This window comes from Cotesia glomerata, linkage group LG7 (assembly GCF_020080835.1).
Source record: "Cotesia glomerata isolate CgM1 linkage group LG7, MPM_Cglom_v2.3, whole genome shotgun sequence".
NCBI classification, from domain to species: domain Eukaryota; kingdom Metazoa; phylum Arthropoda; class Insecta; order Hymenoptera; family Braconidae; genus Cotesia; species Cotesia glomerata.
Genome location: NC_058164.1, coordinates 16,536,514 through 16,558,509, shown reverse-complemented (window position 1 = coordinate 16,558,509; position 21,996 = coordinate 16,536,514). Strand labels below are relative to the sequence as shown.

Here is a 21,996-nt window from a genome sequence, read left to right as displayed (position 1 = left end):
GTTCAAATGTGGTCGCTTTGGCATGGAATACCCCATGTATAAAAATGAATAGCTGTGCGTTAGTCTAGCTAAAACTCAAAAACGATTCGACCGATTTTGATAATTTTTTTTTTATTTTGTACGTCATCAGGTATAGTTAGAGGATGGTTTAGAAAAAAAAAATAAAAAGTTGAAAAAAAAATCCTAAATATTAAGAAATCAAAAATATCAAGTAACATCAATTGTTTCCTGCTTCACAGCAGTATTTCATTTGTCACCTATATAAGTCTATCTATATATATAGATAAAAATGAATAGCTGTGCGTTAATCTCGCTATAGTTCAGGGATGTTTTCGAAAGAAAAAAATTTTTGAAAAACCCGAAAGTTTAGCTAAGGAAATCAACAGATCTAAAATTGTTAAACGTCTATCTTTTGTATGTATGGACAAAAAAAAATTTCATAAATTCAGTGTTCATTTTTTAGGATCTTGATTTTCAGGCGATAATGAGAAACGAGTTTCATTTAATAACTTGACAAAATTCTAACCGCGCTTCATGCAGCCAGTATTTATTCTTTATCGAAGTAGATTAGAGTTTAGATTGATAATCGCTGTTCGGAAGGTGTTTTAAAATATATTGTAGGTGATACGAAGTTCACCGGGTCAGCTAGTATGTAATAAAAAAAGTTAAAAGACCAAGATTATTATAATCTAAGATTTAGATGATAAGAAAAAAATAACTTCATGTTTTTGTAATAAGATGTGAACGTTGTAAATAAAAACAATATTTTTTCTGTAAATTTTTCATGTATATTTTTTTAAAGTATAATTTTTAAAAACACATGAGTACATATTTTTTAACATAAATTTATTTGAATTAATTTGTATTTTATTTTTAATTATGAAGGTTTAATAATAAATTCAAACTTGTGATAAACTGTTCCAAAATATTTCAAGTAAAGTTCTCCGGTTGAAGCCAATTTGATCAGCGAAGTTAACTGGTCTTCATCATCAATAAGCTGTCAGTTTGTTCGATTCGGGAAGTAGATTGAGAACTCGTTTTCTAATGTTCCCAAATTTTTGGTCCAAACTTTGTTTTCACTTTATTGATTTCAGTGATTTGATAAATCTTGTCCGGTTGCAGTTCTTCAAACTTTTTAGTTGGTAAAAAGTTTGGTAAGTTGTTGATTTTATTGATAGCACTCAAATCCATTTTTGAATTATCAGGCTAAGAAATTGATAGAAAATAGTTAATAATAATAATAGAAATTAGTTATAAAATAGAATAATAAAATAAATGACTTACTTGATTTTCTGTAGGATACACAATTTCAAATATTTTTAACAACAGACACAAGTTTTTCTTTAAACTGAAGGACTGATTCAAGTAACTGCAAGCAGAGGACTAATATTTGGAGGCAGGTAAGTATAATTCCCTATCAACGATCCTCTCCCAACGACGCCAAAAACAGGTTTAAACTTGTCGGATGACGTAAAAACATCATGTAATCGAGAGAGGAGGTTAAAAAACGTTAAAATTCAAAAAACTCTTACCCCACATCGATAAAACAGAGCATCATTCGGTGACAAACGACTGCCATACCCGGCAGTCGATAACATAGATCACTAGTTGATCTCTAACTGCCGATAAAACTTACCTCAAATCGATAAATAACGAAAACTTCAATACCTACACCTCCATTTCATCCACCAGAGCGGCGTAAGTATCAAAATTTCTCGCATATACTTATACTACAAGTCATTTGAATATATATAAAATGGATCATCACATCAAATAAGTGCATATCACATCAACACCAAAGCTGATTCACCGTAAAAGCATCAGCTCTGCTGTTGGGGAGGTAGCATTTCGACCTCGAACGATGGTAACAATCGATCAACAAATCGATGAAACCACACCCGTACTACAGCAGTATGTAAAACAGAACCCACGATAATCAATTACAAACGATGATAATCCTCAACAGTCAGTAAAAATCGATCACCAAGTCGATGACAATAACATCAGTCGGTACAACAGTGGGTAAAACAGAGAAAAATCAATCGCTATATCGATGACAATCAACCAACAACAATCGGTAATGCAGAAATCCAAATGGAAGTACTATAGGAATCTGTTTTATCGGGGCATCAAACCGACCTTGCTTAGCTATTGACGTCAAAACTACTGAAGCTATCGGGATGGGACTACTACCATACGACGCAGAATTTTTCGTAGATGGTTGTAGGCGGTCGACCGACAATTGATCCCAGGACAACACATCCCGCGATGTTGTATCAGCGTCATAATGTCCTGACAAATTTGGGAATTGGGTGAATAAAGGACAAAGGGGGGGGGAGAAGGGGGGACCTTTTTTACTCAGTAGGAATTTTTGGGTAACTGAAAAAATATAATTCGGCCAGCCCGGACCGGGACTCGAACCCGGATCGGTCGGTTACGCGCCAAAGGCTCTACCAGTTAAGCTATCCGAGACACTGTCCGTAACTACTATTCAGTCACCTATTAAAACCTGACTTGAGTAAACACCACCGTCCATCTTACGGTAAATAACAAATATTAAATTGTAGTTAAATTTATCGTATAGACAAGTCAGTGACACAATCGGGGGTGAAATGTCGTGGGACCAATTGTCGGTGGACCGTTGTAGGCTACTTCGTTTTTAGATTTTATCAACCATTTCTCATTTTTTCACGATTTACTTTTACATACATTTTTCCCGCTAAGAAAAACAAAAGACTCTCATTTTTTATATTCATTTCTTTTTTATACGATTTTCTTCTGTTTTCATAACATAACCTTGATATTTGATTGATCTAACGTCATTTAAAAAAAAGTTTAAAAAAGAAGCTAATTATGTCTGGTGAACTAAGTGTCGAAAATTTATACTTATATGCTGATCGTATGTTTGGACAGATTTTAACTTTACTTATGAGACTTGCAATGACTTTAACTAAAACTTTCAGTACTCATTTGGAATCTGTGCAAATCAAAACAATACTCTAATTAAATTTCAAGTCTAGATCTAAAAATGTAATTCTACTAAGCGCCCAGCGAAGCGAGCGGGTTACAGCTAGTATTACTTACATATATAAATTTTTTAATTAATGGTATTTTTGGAATTTACTTGACTACCTGGAAAAAAATAATCAGACCTGGCCATGCCTGTTCATGTATGATCAGGCCTGAACTTAGATCTGATCATGCCTATTCATGTATGATCAGGCCTAAACTTAGATCTGATCATGCCTGTTCATGTATGATCAGGCCTGAAATTAGACCTGATCATGCCTGTCCATGCCTAATCATGTCTGACGCGTCAAATACGCTCAGGTCTGAACAGGCCTGTTCATGTCTGATCAGACTTGTTCATGCCTGTTCATGTCTGAAGGGTTAAATACGTTCAGGTCTGATCAGGCCTGACCATACTTGTTTATGCCTGAAGGGTTAAATACGCTCATGTCTGTTCATGTCTGATCAGGCCTGTCCATGCCTGTTCATGTCTGAAGCGGGAAATACGCTCAGGCCTGTTCATGTTTGAAGCATTAAATATGCTCAGGCCTGTTCATGCCTGTCCATGCCTAGAAAAGTTAATTAAATTTACCCTACGGTAGGTTTGTAATGATAACACCGGCACCCAAAAAAAAAAATTGTCTGTACGCCACCTATCTGCGGGCATGTTTTTCGACCCGCTGAATACGAATTTCAACTCAGTTTAGGCCGTCCAGCCTTCAATTTCGAGTAAATTGCAAAAAACCCCAAAAAAATAGCGGAAATTCGATGTTTTGGCAAGAAAAAAAATTTTGAGATCTAAGGTAAGCATAATTTTCATGTATTTTAGTCTGTTAAATACTAATTTCGATTGTACTTTAATCATAAACTGTTTTAAATCTAAAAAAAATTATAAATCATCAAAAATTGCAAAAATCGAAGAAAATTGGGATTATCTTGGTATAAAAAATTTTGTGGACCCGGAGTGACGAAGATTTCCATGTAATTTAATCTGTTTGATCTGATTTTGCAATAAATTCGGCCTATAGTCCCCTCAAAGATTTATAAAATTGCAAAAAATCGATAAAATAGCAGAAAATTGCTGCTGAAAAAATGGAAAAAAATTTTTTTAACACAATTAAATAAATATCTTGTATTTTTTATTTCTAAAATACAAGATTAAAATCTGAAAATGCAAAAAAATTGTAAAATCTATGAAAATGACGTATAAGCAGAATTAGAAGGATGATTTTCATAACTTTTAAACTGTTTTCCGGTGGTATCGAACTCTTTTTTTTTCAAATGATCTACGGAGTGGATTTCTCTTTCGTTTGTTGTTTTCTTTTGGTATACCTCTTTTGAGTGTCCAGCAATAGTCTGCCATCATTTTGATATTCCAATTTCGTTGATACTTAGTCTCCATTTCACTTCTGTCTCGATGAAAACGTTCTCCCTGTTCTTCAGTGTACTCCCCAAGATTCTCAGGATAGTGGTCGATGTGAGAATCTAGGAAGTGTAATTTTAGATTCATTAAGCATCCTAAATTTTTGTAATTTGTCACTAATTCTTCGACTATTGTCCCGTAATTTTCACTTTTATTATTTTCTAAAAAGTTATGACACACATTTTTGAAACTTATCCAAGCTGCTCTCTCCGTATCATTCATTTTACCTATAAAATTAGCATCCTGAATTAGAGTTCTAATTTGGGGTCCATTAAAAATTCCCTCTTTTAATTTGGCATCACTTATCGCCGGAAAATTTTCTCTCAAGTACTGAAAACAATCACCATCCTTGTCCAGAGCTTTGACATATTGTTTTATAAGACCTAATTTGATGTGAAGTGGAGATAGCAGATAGTTTGAAGGCTGAATTAATGGTGTTTGTATTGCATGATGAGTACCGACATTTAATTGCACTCTCGTAGGCCATTCATTTTTCACATAGTGATTCTTTCTGTCTCTGCTATCCCACAAACATAGATAGCAAGGATATTTTGTGAATCCTGATTGCTGGCCTAAAAAAAGTGTTGCGATTTTGAGATCCCCGCAAATTTGCCATTGGTGTTCTAAATACATTATCTTATCCAATACAATTCCCAAATTTTCATAGGTCTCTTTAAATTAAGCTTCGTTGAATGGATTATTGTAATTGGCGCTAATATGTTTCCAATGTGAAGCAAGACAGCTTTGAGACTTCTAGTTGATGAATCTATAAAGAGTCTCTACTCATCGTCTTTATAGATATTAGGTTTTAGTTCATCAACCAAGCCTTTAACATTGGAAAAGTACACCACCGAGTTCTCATCGTCCTTTGTGAAAAACTTCCGAAACTCCTATTCTCTATTCCGATAAAAGTAAGCCGTTACCTTTTTAGCTAACAAATTTTTATTTTTTAGTTTTGATGCCAGTAATTCAGCTCCATCCTTAGGTAAATTTAAATCTCGTATGAGATCATTTACTTCTTCTCCACTAAATGTTTCAGGGTCTTTCGTTTTCCCATCTGGCATAAAATCTTCATCGTCGGGATTTTCATCTTCAGAAATTTCTTCTTCCTCTTTTTTCTCCATTGGCACTTCTTCTTTTTCTACTTTCATCTCTTCAAGAGCTTCAGTTTCATCAACAATAACTGTTTTCTGAGGCTTAACAGCTGATGAAACATTGGCGTACTGTATTTTACTTTATTCAACGAAGTAAAACCGGCAATTTCAGTCATATAGAAGTAACAGTTATGCGAACTAGTTGGTGAAGTCCAGATCATGGGAATTGTAAATTTCAAGTTTTCTCTGTTTTTGGTTTTTTTCCATCGTGTCAAGATAATATTACATCGACCACAAACAAAGTGTGGGACCCAGGCTGAATCCAAATTTATAATTTGAATACAAAAGCATTCTTTGAAAATTTTCAAAAATCGGGAAGTTATTGTTATCACCCCGTTTTTCGAAAATCGAGTTTTCATCAGATCTTGACGTTTTGAGGTCCTAAGAAGCTTTCCTGACTATTTTCGCGGTGATGTCACCGTGTCTGTATGTATGGATGTGTGTGTGTGTATGTGTATGTGTGTATGTATGTAAATCTCTCATAACTTTTGAATGGATCATCCGATTTGATCGAAATAAGCGGCGTTCTGAAGAGTTCCTTTGCTCCTAGAATTCTGATACTAATTTATAGAATTTGAGTCGATAAATTTTGAGAAATTTCAAAAATAAAATTTCCAAAAATTCGTTTTTTTGGAATATCTTTTAAAGGGCTGAACCGATCAATTCTAAAAACGAATCAACTCTTAACATTAAAAAACCACGTCGATTGCCACCAGCCCGATCGGAATCGGTTGATTTGTTCGTGAGATATCGTTGTCGAAAAAAATTGAAAAAAATATTTTTTTCAGAATTTCTATGAAATTTTTAGTCTGACCAGTTTACGCTTAGAGATTTTTCAAAGAACTCAAAAAACTGCGTTGAATGCCGTAAACTGCGAGAAAATCGATTAATTCATTCAAAAGTTATTGCGGTTTGAAAATTCAAAAAATAGTGTTCTATAAAACTGACATTAGTCTTTTGAGCTTGAAAAGCTCAAAAGCTCAGAACAGCGATTTATTTGAGCGAAGAGCTCAAAATAACACAAAAATTATATTTTTGAGCTCGAAGAGCTGGAAGGTAACGGGAAGTTGCAGGGATGGCCTTTAGGGTCAACCGTTTTCCTAATTTTTTTTTGTCATTTTATTGTCTTAGTCAAATAATGATTTAAAAACAAAAATTTTTTTCTCAAAAAATGTTTCTTTATTGTTTATAATTTTTTTTTCATAAATCTACCATTTAAATTATTTATTAAGAAATCATTTTTTTTTTAAATCATCATTTACAATTTTTAATATAATTGTGAAAGAATTTTTTTTTTATTTGAATTTCCATTGTCTAATAAAACATTAGTTACAAACAAATTTTCACTTTCATTTTATTTTAAATTGTAAAGGACCCCATTAGTATCGGGGATTCCATTTCTGACACTTTCTTTGATTCGAGCACAAAAAAAATTTATTCTATAAATCAATAAATTATCTAAAAGATCGTCTTGAATGTCAGAGACCATATCATCAATAGTTTAGAAGTTATAACAATTATTAAGTTGATAAAATAATTGACCGCTTCAACCTTGATGGGGTAAAGTATTTTAATATTCAATAAGAAATAGAGGACAATTTTTATTGCAGCTCTGATGCACATGGCTGTAAGATAAAAAACCCCATTAGTGGCACTGGCAATGGCACTGGCAATGGAAATTCAAATAAAAAAAAAATTCTTTCACAATTATATTAAGAATTGTAAATGATGATTTAAAAAAAAAAATTAGAAAAACGGTTGACCCTGAAGGCCATCCCTGCAACTTCCCGCTAATTCTATACCTAGGCACTTAAAATTCCACTTATGACGTTTTTGAGCTCTTCGGAAAAAAATGATCAGACCTGACCATGCCTGTTCATGTATGATCAGGCCTGAAATTAGACCTGATCATGCCTGCTCATGTCTAAAGCGTCAAATACGCTCAGGCCTGAACAGGCCTGTTTATGTCTGATCAGACTTGTTCATGTCTGGCGGGTTAAATACGCTCAGGTCTGATCAGGCCTGTTCATGCATGTTCATGTCTGATCAGACCTGTTCATCTCTGAAGCGTTAAATACGCTCAGGTATGACCATGCCTGTCCATACCTGTCCATGCCTGTTAATGTCTGAAGAGGTAAATTCGCTCAGGTCTGCTCAGGCCTGTTCATGCCTGATCAGACCTGTTATTGTCTGAAGTGTTCAATTCGCTCAGGTCTGATCATGTCTGTTCATGTCTGAAGGGTTAAATACGCTCAGGTCTAATCAGGCCTGTCCATGTCTGTTCGAGTCTGAAGCGGGAAATACGCTCAGGCCTGTTCATGTTTGAAGCATTAAATATGCTCAGACCTGTTCATGCCTGTCCATGCCTAGAAAAGTTAATTAAATTTACCCTACGGTAAGATTTTAATGATAATCAAAATACTTTTATTTATTGAATAATAAAATGTACCGTTTATTGATAATTTACAAATTTATTAATCGAAATTAATGTACATACACTTAACATATTCAAAAATTTTTTCTTAGCATATTTGGTCCTTAGCATGAATAGGCATGGATAGGTATGATCGGGCCTGAGCGTATTTAACGCTTGAGATATGAACAGACATGGACAGGCATGAACAGGTATGATCAGGTCTGAGCGTATTTAACGCTTCAGACATGAACAGGGATGAACAGACATGGACAGGCATGAACAGGCATGGACAGGTATAATCAGGCCTGAGCGTATTTAAGACTTCAGACATGAACAGGCATGGACAGGCATGACCATGTTTAATTTCAGGCCTGATTATACATGAACAGACATGAGCAGGTCTAATTTCAGGCTTAATCATACATGAACAGGCATGGTCAGGTCTGATCATTTTTTTTCGGGTAGATCTGATCAGACTTGCATAATCAGAGATGGGATAAAAATTTTTTCTTTGACCAAAAAAATTTTTTTAGTCATCACAAAAAGTGCAAAATTATTTTTATGATTACGTTTAAATAATTTTGAAATAAAAAATTTCTTACATTTTCTATGGGATGTTTTGGTCTGCTCTGCTTCTGACTAATATTAAAATCATTACTTATTTTATTATTTTAATAAATGTGATGTAATAATGAGATTAAGTTAAATAAATAAATTAGGACTATCAAAATATATTATAAAATCAATTTTTATATTATATTTATGATAAACTTATTCGATACGTTATGTACTTCATAGAATTGTTGTCACATAAGATAGCAGCACAGCAGGCGGGAACTTCAAGGCGCACGGATATCACCAAAGTTAAACAGAGCAGTATGGTGCAACTTTGGCGGCCCCCACCACCCAGTGGTGGTAGCTCGCGGCGCACGGTGGGGACAGTTCGCGACGCCCTGGTGGGGACAAGCGGTTGTACATTTGATTGCATATATATATATATATATATATATATATATATATATGCATATATATATATATATATATATATATATATATATATATATATATATATACCAGTGTTACAGAGACCTGTAAACACGTACCATTTCATATATAGTTTACGTGAATTAAAAGCTTACTTACCGTCTGTTGTCTTATTCATAATTGAATATCTTATTTTACTCACCAGTATCGTTTTGATTAAAAACTGTTTTCTGCAAGATGAAAAAAAAAAAACAAAATAGGTATTATACTTACCGTGAAATGTTGTATTTCTTGAAGATCATGCTTAGGTTTACAGTAATATTAGTAATATTATAGTAATATTAGTACACTGCAAAAAATTTCCAATGAATTTTACTATGTGTGAATAGTAATACCGGACTATAAGAAAACTGATACAAAATTTACAAGTTCCCGTAGTAAACGGTATGCGTAGACAACACGATTGTGTAATCTGCGCATACGTTTACTATGGGAACTTGTAAATTTTGTATCAGTTTTCTTATAGTCCGGTATTACTATCCACACATAGTAAAATTCATTGGAAATTTTTTGCAGTGTAGCATAATGTATAAAATGGATGTGGTGTAGACGATTTGGATTATTAAAATACAAAAAATACATCTTTGAAATACGTAATGATATTAATATTTTATAAGAACACAAAAGCGTTTTGTAAAGTACATAAACAATACTTATAATATTTTATAAAAACACAAAAATTATTTGTGAAGTATATAAATGATATTTATAATGTTTTATAAGAATACACATATTTAGAGAGTTATATATTGGTTATACAATATTTTATGATTTTACACAAATTATTTGTAAAGTACATAAATGATATTTATAATATTTTATAAAAACACAAAAATTATTTGTGAAGTGTAAAAATGATATTTATAATATTTCATAAACACACATATTTTATATGGTTATATATCGGTTACACAATATTTTATGATTTTACAGAATTACACAAATTACACCAATTTCACTTGGGCCATTATATCTTTATCGAAAAACAATATTAACTCGTATATGACTAAGTCAACATAGGCGTCGTTGAACCATGTAAACTCTCCTTCTTTTTCTTTCAGCTGTTTCCTAATTTTTTCTATTACGTTGTTATTTTTCAAACCAGCCACTACAAATTTGTGCATCATTTCCTCAGATAACTCAATAGATCCAAAATTTGTTTGTATTTTTGGGAGTATTTCTGTAACAGGGGCTAATAACTGCTTAATACACACGTCACAAGGCTCGCAAAACTTTTTGAGGTATTGTAGACGTGCGTTGACCAATTCTTCGAACTCGTAAATGTTTTGCACCGTATTTTGCTTCATGGTTACTTTTCTTACGTATCTTGAAGGCCATGATGTGCTGTCTATGATGGTGAAGAGTTTCGCTTTGCCATACATAGCACCCAGAGTTGAAAATTGAAATATGTAACCATTTAAAGATGTTGAATCGTCAGGTTGTTTCTTGTAATTACCCTCAGACAAATAAAATTTTTTATGCGCACGGTTCAAATTTAAAGTTGTCACTGTTTAATTTGAGACCGACAACTATAGATTTGGATCGCGAATCGTTTAGTTTGTAATAAGTGGCAAGCAAGAAATCGAATTTCTCCCACGATTGTAATATACGAGGCTCTCGTTTATTGGGCCCCGATGTTTCACCTTCTTCATAAGAGCGTTTTCTTGACATAGCCATCACGATGCGATAGTAGAGTTAAAGAGCGTAAGATGTAGTATTAATGGTTGTTTCAAGGGAACTGACAATTGTATGTTTTTTAACTGCTAACTTGAGAGCTGCTTCTCCCACTAAAAATGCATAAGAGATGTAGCCAAAACAACGCGTGACTTGCAAACGGTGTGGTCAGCACCCTCCAGTTTATACGTATAAATTCATTATTCTATGGCTGACTTTTAATCAAATAATTACAAACATACCAGTGTCGTATATTTCAAGAATTATGAAAACCAATAATTATCGATACCAGCAACCATTTATTTCAGCTGTTCTACGGCTAGCGCAATATATACGGCGTAATTCGCCACGGTTATGGGCTGTTTATACCGAAAAACGTCTCCAAAATTGGTGGAGTTTACCGCGTAAACATGTGATAAAGTTATTACGACGTGTTGTGGTAGTCACATCTTGCCTAGTATTGAACAGGGCTTACAAGAAAGGATTATTAACGGCAAATACACTACTTATGCGTGCAGTGGCTACGACTATTCTTCAAACAAATAAAGCAGGCGCTAACTGCTTGCAAACATTCTTAACAGGCTACGGTAAGTTAACAATTCTTGATATTACTTTTATATTTTACAATTAATAATTTACTGAAATAGTGAATAATCATTTATAGAGAATTATTGCCGTGACGAATTGGTAGCTACCGATGAAAGCAGTGATAGCGATGAAAATGAAGACACTGTTAATAATCCGAAAAACGTCAAGGTATGATTGATTCTTTTAATTAGTAAAATCATTTTATTTATAATTGTAAATTTCAGAGTGGGAGAAAGACATCTACATCGCGACACATTAACAAAGCAGAAATAATAAAATTGAAGAGATTTAAAGGGCTCAAACGTGATAGATTGTCATCTTCAAGTTCTAACGATTCATATGTTTCACATCCTACAGATACCGATGAAGAAACTTTCATGTTAACAAATCTTGACTCAGAAGAGGAAAAATTAAATCAACCACACCGTAGTTATGCCGTTTATAAAGATAATACTGCAGTATTTATTGAAAGAGGCGAAATACGCACGGGTGTTTTACATAGAAAATGGAAAAGTATAACAGACAGTAGATCACGTTTACAAAAAAACGAAGCACTTAAATTATTACACACAACAGGTATCCAAATACCTCGCCAAGGTAGTGGTATCACCGAAATATTAGCTTTTCAACGATATTTTGAACAGAAGGGTATAGCGTTGGTAGTGTATGAATTTTTAACATTCGGGAAAGGAGGGCTGCCTATTTTTGACGGGCGCGTGACAGTCCAGGAAGCATTTGGAGAAATCTTACATTCAATATATCTATTATATTATCCTGACAGTAAGCATTACCAACCTATAACAAATTTAGCAGGGGCTTTAGGCAGCCGTTCTTTTTGCGAATTATGCAATAAGGGTTATGAATCGAATCGTGATCATAGATGTTCGAAAAAATGCCCTAGATGTAACACTGCACCGGTGTGTGAATATTTGAATAAAATCAACTGCGCTTTATGTAATAGGTGGTTTTCAAGCGACCGTTGCTATACAAATCATTTGAAATTAGGTTCAGGTAATTTACGCGGTAAGAATAAAAATATGAGTGTATGTAATGTGTTGAAATTATGCTCTGTATGTTGCCGTTATAAACATTATGATCTACCACATAATTGCGATTTAAGTTATTGCCAGATATGTTGCTGTGAAAGAGCGATTAATCATTATTGTTATATGGCGCCTCTTAAACGAAAAGACTTGCCGAAAGTTTTATTTTTGTTCTATGACTTTGAAACACAACAAAACGAACGCGTTAAAGGGTCACCTTCTACAAAAATACATGTACCTAATTTGTGTGTGGTTCAAAAAACCTGTGAGGAATGTGGTGAAAGGGAGTTTATTTTTTATGATAATCCCGTAGAAAACTTAATCGATTTGGCCTTACAAAATTATCCAAAATTTTCAAAAATAATTTGTATTGCGCATAACGCTAGCAGTTTTGATGCCCAATTTGTTTTGAAATGTATGATTGAGAAAAAAAAAATGCGTTTACCAGATTTAATTTTAAACGGGACAAAAATAATCGTAATGAGGGTAGCCAAAACCGTTTTTTTAGACAGTCTCAATTACCTACATATGCCTTTACGTGAATTACCGAAAGCTTTTGGTTTTGAAGACGAAGCCTCAAAAGGATACTTTCCTTATTTATTTAACACGCCTAAGAATAAAAATTATGTTGGTCGCATGCCCCCTGCAAAATATTTTTCGCCCGAAACTATGTTTTCAAAAACTTACGAAAAATTTACATTATGGTATAATGCAAAAGTTTGTGAAAAATATGTTTTTAATCTTAAAAATGAAATGGAACATTATTGTAAGAGCGATGTCACTATTCTTAGAAGAGCTTGTATGTTATTTCGAGAAATGTTTATACAATGCGGAAATGTTTGTCCCTTTTCTAAATGCACCACAATAGCTGCTGCGTGTTCAAAAATTTCTCGACGTAAGTTTTTGAAACCTACCACAATAGGTATTTTACCAATCAACGGAACCTACAGGTGGTCTGCTAACCAGTCACATAAAGCAATTAAATGGTTAATTTTAAAAGAGCGCGAATACGGGTGGAAAATTATACACGCAGGATATGGTAAAGAATTCCGTTTACCATCAGGTATACCTGTTGACGGTTACTTTAAAAATCTTAGAACGGGTCAAGAAAACGTGTTACAATTCCATGGTTGTTATTGGCATGGGTGTCCAAAATGTTACAGAATAAATCGTGATAAAAAACTTAATGCCAGCGATAACTTTGAGAGTATGGATACGAGGTACGATAGTACAATAGCAACATCAGAAAAAATCCGAGGCTTAGGTTATAATTTGATAGAAGAATGGGAGTGTGACTTTGACGTTTTTTTAGCGAGTGTACCTGAGACTGCTATGGAACTGAGAGAGCATCCACTTCTTAGTATAGAGCCTTTGAAACCACGCGATGCTTTTTTTGGTGGCCGTACAGAAAGTTTTGTGAATTTGTACGACGTTAAAGATAATGAAAAAATTAAATATGTCGACGTTTCCTCGCTCTACCCATATATTTGCAAAACAGGCAAGTTTCCGGTTGGCCATCCCGAAATTTATATTGGTGAAGACTGTTATAAAATAGTAGGTGAACATAATAATTTGGCTGGTATAGAGGGGCTTATAAAATGTACCGTTTTACCACCGCGAAAACTTTATCACCCCGTACTGCCTTGCAAAATCCATAATAGGCTTCTTTTTGCGCTGTGTCGAACTTGCGCTCAAGAATTGAGACAAACCGGTTGTAATCATAAAACGAAGGATAGAAAATTTACAGGTACGTGGGTTGTAGACGAGGTCAAAAAAGCTGTTTCAAAAGGTTATATTGTTCTTAAGATTTATGAAATATGGCAGTATGATATAATGCAGTATAATAAAGACAAAGAGTGTGATGGGTTATTTACAGAAGATATCAATACTTTTTTAAAAATTAAAACAGAGGCTAGCGGTTTTCCGAAAGATTGTGTAACTGAGGAGGATAAAAATAAATATATTGAAGATTACGAGCGCGCTGAAGGAATATGTTTAGATAAAGATAAAATTAAATGTAATTCGGGACTACGTTCTGTAGCGAAGCTCAGTTTAAACTCTTTATGGGGAAAATTCGGGCAGCGTGAAAATTTAATGCAAACTGAAATTGTTACAACTAGAAACCGCTTAATGGAGTTATTAACAGATACTCAGATATAAATCTGTGGGTTTTTGCCTGTGAATGATAAAACTTTGTATATTAATTTTATAAACGCTCGAGAGGCTACAAAACCATCCCGGACAACAAATGTTGTTACAGCAGCGTACACGACAGCGCAAGCCCGTCTTAAATTATATTCTTACTTAGAAAATTTAGGCAAAAGGGCGTTATATTGCGATACAGACTCCTGTATTTGTTTCGGCAGACGGTCAATATGAACCACCGACTGGTAAATTCTTAGGGGATTTAACAGATGAATTAGAAAAGGAAGGGGTAGGTAGCTATATTACATCTTTTGTAACAGGAGGGCCTAAATTTTATGCTTTTATAATACGTAGACCTGACGGTTCGACTGTGGAGGTTTGTAAAGTAAAAGGTATAACCTTAAATTTTTCTAACAGTCTTAAAATTAATTATAAAAATGTTAGGGACCTTGTGACTGGTAAAAGAAGAACACCTATAGAAGTACGTTTCAACGCTATACGTAGAACATGTTTTCATACCGTAGTTACGAAAAAAGAAAAGAAAAGAACATACCCGCAATTTAAAAAACGGCGTTTTAGAAATAAGTATACAACTCTGCCTTTTGGGTATAAATTTTAACTATAAATTAATATTGTTATATTTTAGAATACAAATTATATACATATATATTTTATTGTGTTTTTTAAAAAAAATAAACTATTATTTGTATTTAAATAAAAAAAAAAAAAAGAAATTATATACACATATGTGATTGTATTAAAATTTAATTAAAATAAAAACTCTTACTGTTTTATTCACGCATTCATATTTGTTTATTGTAAAATTAAAACACGTGTAATTATCTTGATAACATTAATTTATCTACTTATAAGTATATTCAACAACGGCGTCGTCAGTACCGCTACGGAAACCGTCTTTTGCAGAGGTATCACGATTACCTATCATAAATGGAATTAATTATAGATATACAAGGTCTAACTAACGATCAAGGTACTTTTGTGCCCAAAGAAATCGCTATAATCAGTGTCGATAATTCAATACAAAAGCATTGGTTGCTTAAACCATCTTTTTCCGATAGTCAATTATTATCAAAAACACGGCAAACTAATTATTGGCTTACAAAAAATAAACACGGTATAAGATGGTCTGACGGTGGTGTTACCTTATCCAATATTTTTGATATTTTTAAATTTTATTGTGAAAAGGCTCATACAATTTACGTGCGCGGTAGTATTAAATTGAAATATCTTGAAACATTATTACGTAGGAAAATTATTAATTTAGAAGAAGAAGAGCCTGACGAATGTCCAAGCTTTAAAAACTTAGAATCAGGAGACGTTAATTGCGGGTTTCACGGAACAGGTAATAATTTAGCATGCGCGTTAAATAATGTGTTGGCTTTGCAAAAAGCAATTTTGAAAAGTCGTAGGGAACCGTTTATAATATAAAATAAGTGAAAATGCAAAAGGTCAGCAAATAAGCAGCTGGTTATCTCAATAGTGCCGGATCATCACCGTACGAGACGCTAACAAAACAGTTAATATACGAACTGTAGTTTAGTATCATCTAAAGTGCCCTGTAAAATGTGTTACTCTAAATGTAAAGAGACTGTTCTTCAAGAAGAATCAGGAATATTACCTGTAATAGAGGTGACCGTAGAAGATCTTGAAGCGTTTCGCCCATTATGGCCTCAAGACCCTCTTTTTCGGATATTACCTTCCTGGTTAAATGAAGAAACTATCGTATGGTTATCTCTGTGTACACGATTGGTTAGACAGGGTCAGACTTATCTAGAGGTATGTCAAACATGGTGTTTGTTAAAATATGTAACACACAAATTAACTTTGTTATTGAATTTGTCAATGTTGCAGTTTTTCATGAGTTTGTCGAGGTCTGTATTCGATGCAGCTATGAGGTCAGCTCCTGACGCTGTGCGAGAAGCTCTTGTACCTCTCTGGCACATCCGTTATGATGACGGAGACAACAACTCTGACGTCCGCCGGGACGACTGTAACGATGACGGAGACAGCAGTACGGGTAAAGGCGCACATACACAAATCAGTTGCTAATCTTCATGACTTTAATATTTTAAAATACTTTATTTGAAGACATTTATTATTCTGCACAATATTTTATTCTTGTAACTACAAGTATGACGGTAGTTTTTAAATAAAACATAGAAACATACTTATTTGTTAACTTATTTGTTAACTTATTTATATATGTCGTAAACCCATGTAAAATTAATTTAGTATACATCATGGATCCTCGATGGAAACACCCGTGGACTTCGATCGTTTGCGGTCCTACAGGCTGTGGTAAAACAGTGTTTGTAAAAAGATTTATTAAACATCTTCCTCAAATGAGCGATACAAATTTTGCAAAAATAATATTTCATTACGGTGAATGGCAGTCAAGCTATGACGAATATATAAATTGCAAAAATATTGAGTTTCGTGAAGGTTTACCCGGTAGTGAAGATTACAGTGGTGATAAGACGGCTAAATTAGTCATTATCGACGATTTAATGCGAGAAGCTTCAAACAACGCTGTGATAAATCTTTTTACAAAGGGCAGCCATCACAAGAATTTAAGCGTGATTTTTCTGACGCAGAACATTTTTCATCAGGGGAGGAGTCAGAGGGATATATCGTTAAATGCCAATTATATTGTGATTTTTAAAAACCCTCGCGATAGATCGCAAATACAACATCTAGCTAGACAAGTTAATCCTGAAAATACACGGTTTCTGCAAGAAATATATTATGACGCTACATCTTCACCGCACGGTTACTTACTACTAGATTTAAAACAGTCAACACCCGAAAACTGCCGTTTTCGTAGTTGTATTTTTCCCGATGCGAACACACCTATCCAGAAAAAGCAGCTACGTGTATTACAAGCGTTGTGTTACCTTAGTAACACACAGCGCCAGGCTGTATTGCGTAAAGCAGATCCTGCTTTGATACGTTGTATTTGTGAGTGCATATTAAACATACTACAGGGTACGGTCCCCTTGTCACCCGAATATAAAACAAAATTAAAACGCCACGTTAAGCTTTTAAGAAAATTATCATCAAAAGGTAGTAGTTTCCAAAACAAAAAGAAAATAATTATACAAAAAGGCGGTTTTCTGCCCTTGTTTTTAGCTCCTGTTTTAGGAGCTCTAATTTCAAATTTTATTACTAAATAAATTTGAAAAAATATGGAACTCGCCCGTAAAATGGTATTAGTACCTGAGGCTAAACTTAATGAAAAGATAAGCTCAGAAAAAAACGAAGAGTGTGCAAAAAATAGAACGTGCTTGACAACCGGTACAGTGTTAACGCGTCTCGACAATGAAATGTATGATATTTTAAATTCTTTCGGTAAATATAATACAGATCGTGAAAAATGTCAAACTTACAAGTGCTTGAGCGTTATCTTAGGTTTCTCGAATATGAAAGAAAACCTGTTATAGGTAGTAATATAGAAGAAAACGTAGTTCAGCAGGAAGCGTCTTTCGAAAACTCCTCTCAAATGTTAGACACATCAGCAGCGTCCGACGAAAGTTTAATTCCTCACCATTCTTCATACGAAGTGATCATAGATAATTCAATTATAGAAAGCGTACCTAAAAAACTCAGAAGTAACTGTGCGCGTGTATTGAAACGTTTAAGAAAGGCGCCGACAGCGTTAATATCTTGGGACGATAGAGGTTGTGTTACAATCAAAGGTCGGAAAATCCCCCATTCTAATATTACGGATCTCGTAAACGATATAATACGTCCTAGAAGGCAGGCAAAAGCTATAGGCCGTCAACAGTTTGCTAAAGTACTGCAAACATTAAACATACCACGCGAGTTCATTGGCAACCGTGCTTATTTCAACAACGTCTCCGAAGAAGAAGAAAAAGAGCTATCAACCTCTACACCGACAAGACGACGATCCGGTAATATTACTATACCTGAAATAATAACAGAAAACGTGGCCGTCGATGAATCAATGTTAAACCAGAGTGGTAATGGTACTCTGAATAAAAGTAAAAAAATATCATGGATAAGGTTGAAATAGATAAAAAATTAAATAAAGTGTATTACAATCCCTCACGGTCAGAAAGTTTTTTGGGAGCTAGAAATATTTTGAAATATGTTCAAAAAAACGAATCTAAACTGTCAGAAAAAGATGTTAACGAATGGTTAAATAAACAAGAAGTTTTTACGAAACACCGTATGAACAGAAAACACTTTATTAGGAGGACTTATAATGTTGAAACAGTCGACGATGTGTGGGAAGCCGACTTAGCTGATTTAAGAAATATCTCAACTTATAACAAAGGTTATAAATATATATTAATGGTTATAGACGTGTTGAGCAAACATGCGTGGGCTGAGCCATTAATAAACAAAACCAGTGTAACCGTCGCTCAAGCTTTCAGCAAAATATTAAGTAGAAACGGCAAACGAAAACCGCGATTACTGCAAACAGATAGCGGGAAGGAATTCTTAGGCGCCCCTTTCCAAGAATTATTACGTAAAAAAGAAATACAGTTTAGAACAACACGCAATCCTGATATTAAAGCTTCTATCGTGGAGCGTATAAATAGAACTATAAAAGAAAGAATATGGCGGTATTTTACACATACACGTACGAAAAGATATTTAGATGTGTTACAAAAAATCATGCATGCCTACAATCATACGGTACATAGCGGTATCAAAATGGCTCCTGTTGATGTTAACGAAAACACAGCTCAAACAGCTTATAATAATCTTAAAAAGCGGTATGAAAATAATAAACGGGTAGCTGTCTTAGCGAAGCGTAAGCTTAAATACTCTGTCGGTGACTTGGTGCGTATCAGTAAGGTGAAAGCAGCGTTTACGAAAGGTTACGAGAGCGGTTGGAGTAGTGAGATTTTTAAAATTTTAAGAATTTCCAATTATCGACAGCCTGCGGTTTACATACTGATCGATTTGCAAAACGAGCCTATAAATGGTATATTTTATGAGGAAGAGTTATCTAAGGTGGAATAAATGGCTTTAACACGTGATAATTTTTACATAGTATTACCTAGTAATAGCAGCATGCAATATTTCCCTGATAATTCAATTACACATTTTATCACTAGACTGCCTCAATCGCTAGATCTTAACCGATGTTGGGCGGTTGCTTTAGTAAAAATCCAGACACCTATGACAATATTACATGTACCGAAAGAATTTGCAAAAGCTATGTTAACCGTCGAATACTTAGATTTGGAAGAGTCTAATGCGATAATCGACACTTTCTCTTTTACTGACAATATACCTCATGGTCAATATCAAAGTCTAGAAAATCTAGTGGATGCTCTCAACAAACTTAAACCAATTTCGGATCATTTAAGTTTTACTTATAATGTTGGAGGCTTTATAAAAATTTATACTGTATGCAGTTGTGAAAATGCAAGACATACGCTGGTGTTAAGTGAAAGACTCTGGAGTATATTAGGTTTTGAAGAAAATATATTATCAAAAGTTATATCATCTGAACCGTATAATTGTTGGGGTTCTAAACCAGCTTCTTTATCACAAGCTATACCTGGGAAAATATTTATCTATACAGATATATGCGAGGGGTATATAACAGGCGATGTCCAGACACCTTTACTACGAGTGGTCCCGCTTGATCACGACCAGTATAATTACGGTGCAACCAAAATTAAAAGTTTTTCACCAGGACAATACATACCTCTGTTACGTAAAAGTATGACCACTATCGAAATCGATATAAGAGATGAGTATGGCAAACCTATACCATTCGAATACGGGACGTTGACGGTGACGCTACATTTTAAAAGGTGTTTTTAAAATAAACATAATGGCTGTCTATGAAATACAACAATATGGCGACGGTTCTCGTAATTATTCCGGCATCAGCCATGTTTATGTTGGGTCGCCGTATCAAAAAGGTCACGGTATAGGTAGTTTCTTAGGAGGATTATTTAGAAGAGTATTACCTTTCTTAAAGACGGGTCTTAAAGCTGTAGGAAAAGAAGCTTTAAGGTCTGGTGTGAATATAGCTACAGACGTATTGGATCATAAGATACCTGCTGAAGAGGCTTTTAAAATGTGCGTGCGTGAATCAGGTAAAAATTTAAAACGGAAAGCCCAGCAAAAAATTGATAGTCTTATGAGTGGTTCTGGTCATATATCCGGTCAGTTAGATTCTGCAGACGGTATGAGCCGTACGTTGGCACGCTCAAGAAAAATTTCTGTCAAAAAAAGACGTGTTGTAAAACCTAAGGCTAGATCTAAAGTGAAAAAAAATAAAACTAAACGTAGAATTAATAAAAAGAGAAATATTAAAAAAAAGAACAATAAACAGCGTACAGTTGCGGACATTTTTTCATAAGGTTTTTAAAATGTCGTTCTTACATGTACACTCGTGCGAGTGCGCTAAAACGGAATTAGAATTATTTTCCCTACCGCCAACTCAGACAACAATTGAGAGTTGTCAATAGATTTATTATAAACCAATTTCGTCGTTGGCTGATAATTCACCCATAGAGTTTGTTGTTCAAGGGCAGGGTAATGAATACATCGACCTAGCACATACGATGTTGAAACTAAGTGTACGTATTATTCGGAAACAGTCAGTTACTGCAGCGGCTGCGGTTCCTAAAGTAGCGCCTGTTAACAACTTTATGCATTCAATGTTCAGCCAGGTTGATGTATTATTTAATCAAAAACCTGTTTCAACACCTAATAATTTATACGCTTACCGTTCATACATTGAAACTTTATTAAATTACGGTGTTGATGCTAAAACATCACATTTAACAACAGTAGGATGGTGGTGTGATACGCCTGGAAAAATGGACAGTTTAGACGATGAAAATGTAGGATTGAAAAAACGCCGTGAGTTATTGACATGCGATAAAACTGCGGATTTTATCGGACATTTACATTGCGATGTTTTTAATCAAGAAAGATTTCTTATAAACGGTGTTGAAATGCGTTTGCGTTTAACATGTTCTCGCGACGCGTTTTGTTTAATGGACGCTTCCACCAATGGGTGCGTTTTTAACATTGTCGACGCTAATCTGTTAGTAAGACGTGCAAAAATTTCACCAGGGACGCTTTTATCACACGCTCGTATGCTAGGTAAGACAACAGCTAAATACCCTCTGACACGTGTTGAGGTTAAAGCTATTTCAATGCCTGCTGGTGTACATGGTGAAACTATGGACAACATAATTCATGGTCAAATACCGAGACGTTTAATCATAGGTTTTGATGATAATAAAGCTTTCAATGGCGACGCTACGATGAACCCGTTTAATTTTCAAAATTTTGGAATTAACTACTTATCATTATACGTTGACGGTCGGCAAATACCGTCAAAACCTCTTTAACCCGATTATGGGGCACGTATGAATTACATAGACGCTTACCACACACTGTTTTCGGGTACAGGTATCCATTTTTTGAACGAAGGAAACACAATAGACAGGTTTGAGTACCCTAACGGGTATTGCTAAT

At 34.4% G+C, this 21,996-nt stretch overlaps 3 protein-coding genes across 3 annotated transcripts; all 3 read left to right on the top strand.

The window, feature by feature from the left end:
• The first annotated feature begins 11,381 nt into the window (after positions 1 to 11,381).
• Positions 11,382 to 14,511, top strand: LOC123269685. Its single transcript, XM_044735521.1, has 2 exons — positions 11,382 to 11,476; positions 11,533 to 14,511. Exon 2 carries the CDS (start codon positions 11,686 to 11,688, stop codon positions 14,509 to 14,511), a length of 2,826 nt encoding a protein of 941 aa, XP_044591456.1. The 5' UTR covers positions 11,382 to 11,476; positions 11,533 to 11,685.
• Positions 14,512 to 15,335: 824 nt separating this feature from the next.
• On the top strand, positions 15,336 to 16,617 carry LOC123269322. The gene is made up of 2 exons (XM_044734931.1): positions 15,336 to 16,293; positions 16,369 to 16,617. The coding sequence occupies exons 1-2, from the start codon at positions 16,081 to 16,083 to the stop codon at positions 16,564 to 16,566; spliced, it is 411 nt and encodes a 136-aa protein (XP_044590866.1). The 5' UTR covers positions 15,336 to 16,080; the 3' UTR covers positions 16,567 to 16,617.
• A 140-nt stretch (positions 16,618 to 16,757) lies between these two features.
• Positions 16,758 to 19,509, top strand: LOC123269684. The gene is made up of 3 exons (XM_044735520.1): positions 16,758 to 17,475; positions 17,958 to 18,518; positions 18,842 to 19,509. Exons 1-3 carry the CDS (start codon positions 16,758 to 16,760, stop codon positions 19,507 to 19,509), a joined length of 1,947 nt encoding a protein of 648 aa, XP_044591455.1.
• Positions 19,510 to 21,996: the final 2,487 nt, after the last annotated feature.

What these genes read in the sequence shown, in the direction of transcription:
- LOC123269685 (XM_044735521.1), top strand. Translation starts at nt 11,686, where the DNA reads ATGTTAACAAATCTTGACTCAGAAGAGGAAAAATTAAATCAACCACAC.
- LOC123269322 (XM_044734931.1), top strand. Translation starts at nt 16,081, where the DNA reads ATGTGTTACTCTAAATGTAAAGAGACTGTTCTTCAAGAAGAATCAGGA. An exon ending in AGGGTCAGACTTATCTAGAG is followed by an intron (nt 16,294 to 16,368) that starts GTATGTCAAACA and finishes TCAATGTTGCAG; the next exon opens with TTTTTCATGAGTTTGTCGAG.
- LOC123269684 (XM_044735520.1), top strand. Translation starts at nt 16,758, where the DNA reads ATGGATCCTCGATGGAAACACCCGTGGACTTCGATCGTTTGCGGTCCT. An exon ending in TGCTTTGATACGTTGTATTT is followed by an intron (nt 17,476 to 17,957) that starts GTGAGTGCATAT and finishes AACCTGTTATAG; the next exon opens with GTAGTAATATAGAAGAAAAC. An exon ending in TAATGGTACTCTGAATAAAA is followed by an intron (nt 18,519 to 18,841) that starts GTAAAAAAATAT and finishes TAATGGTTATAG; the next exon opens with ACGTGTTGAGCAAACATGCG.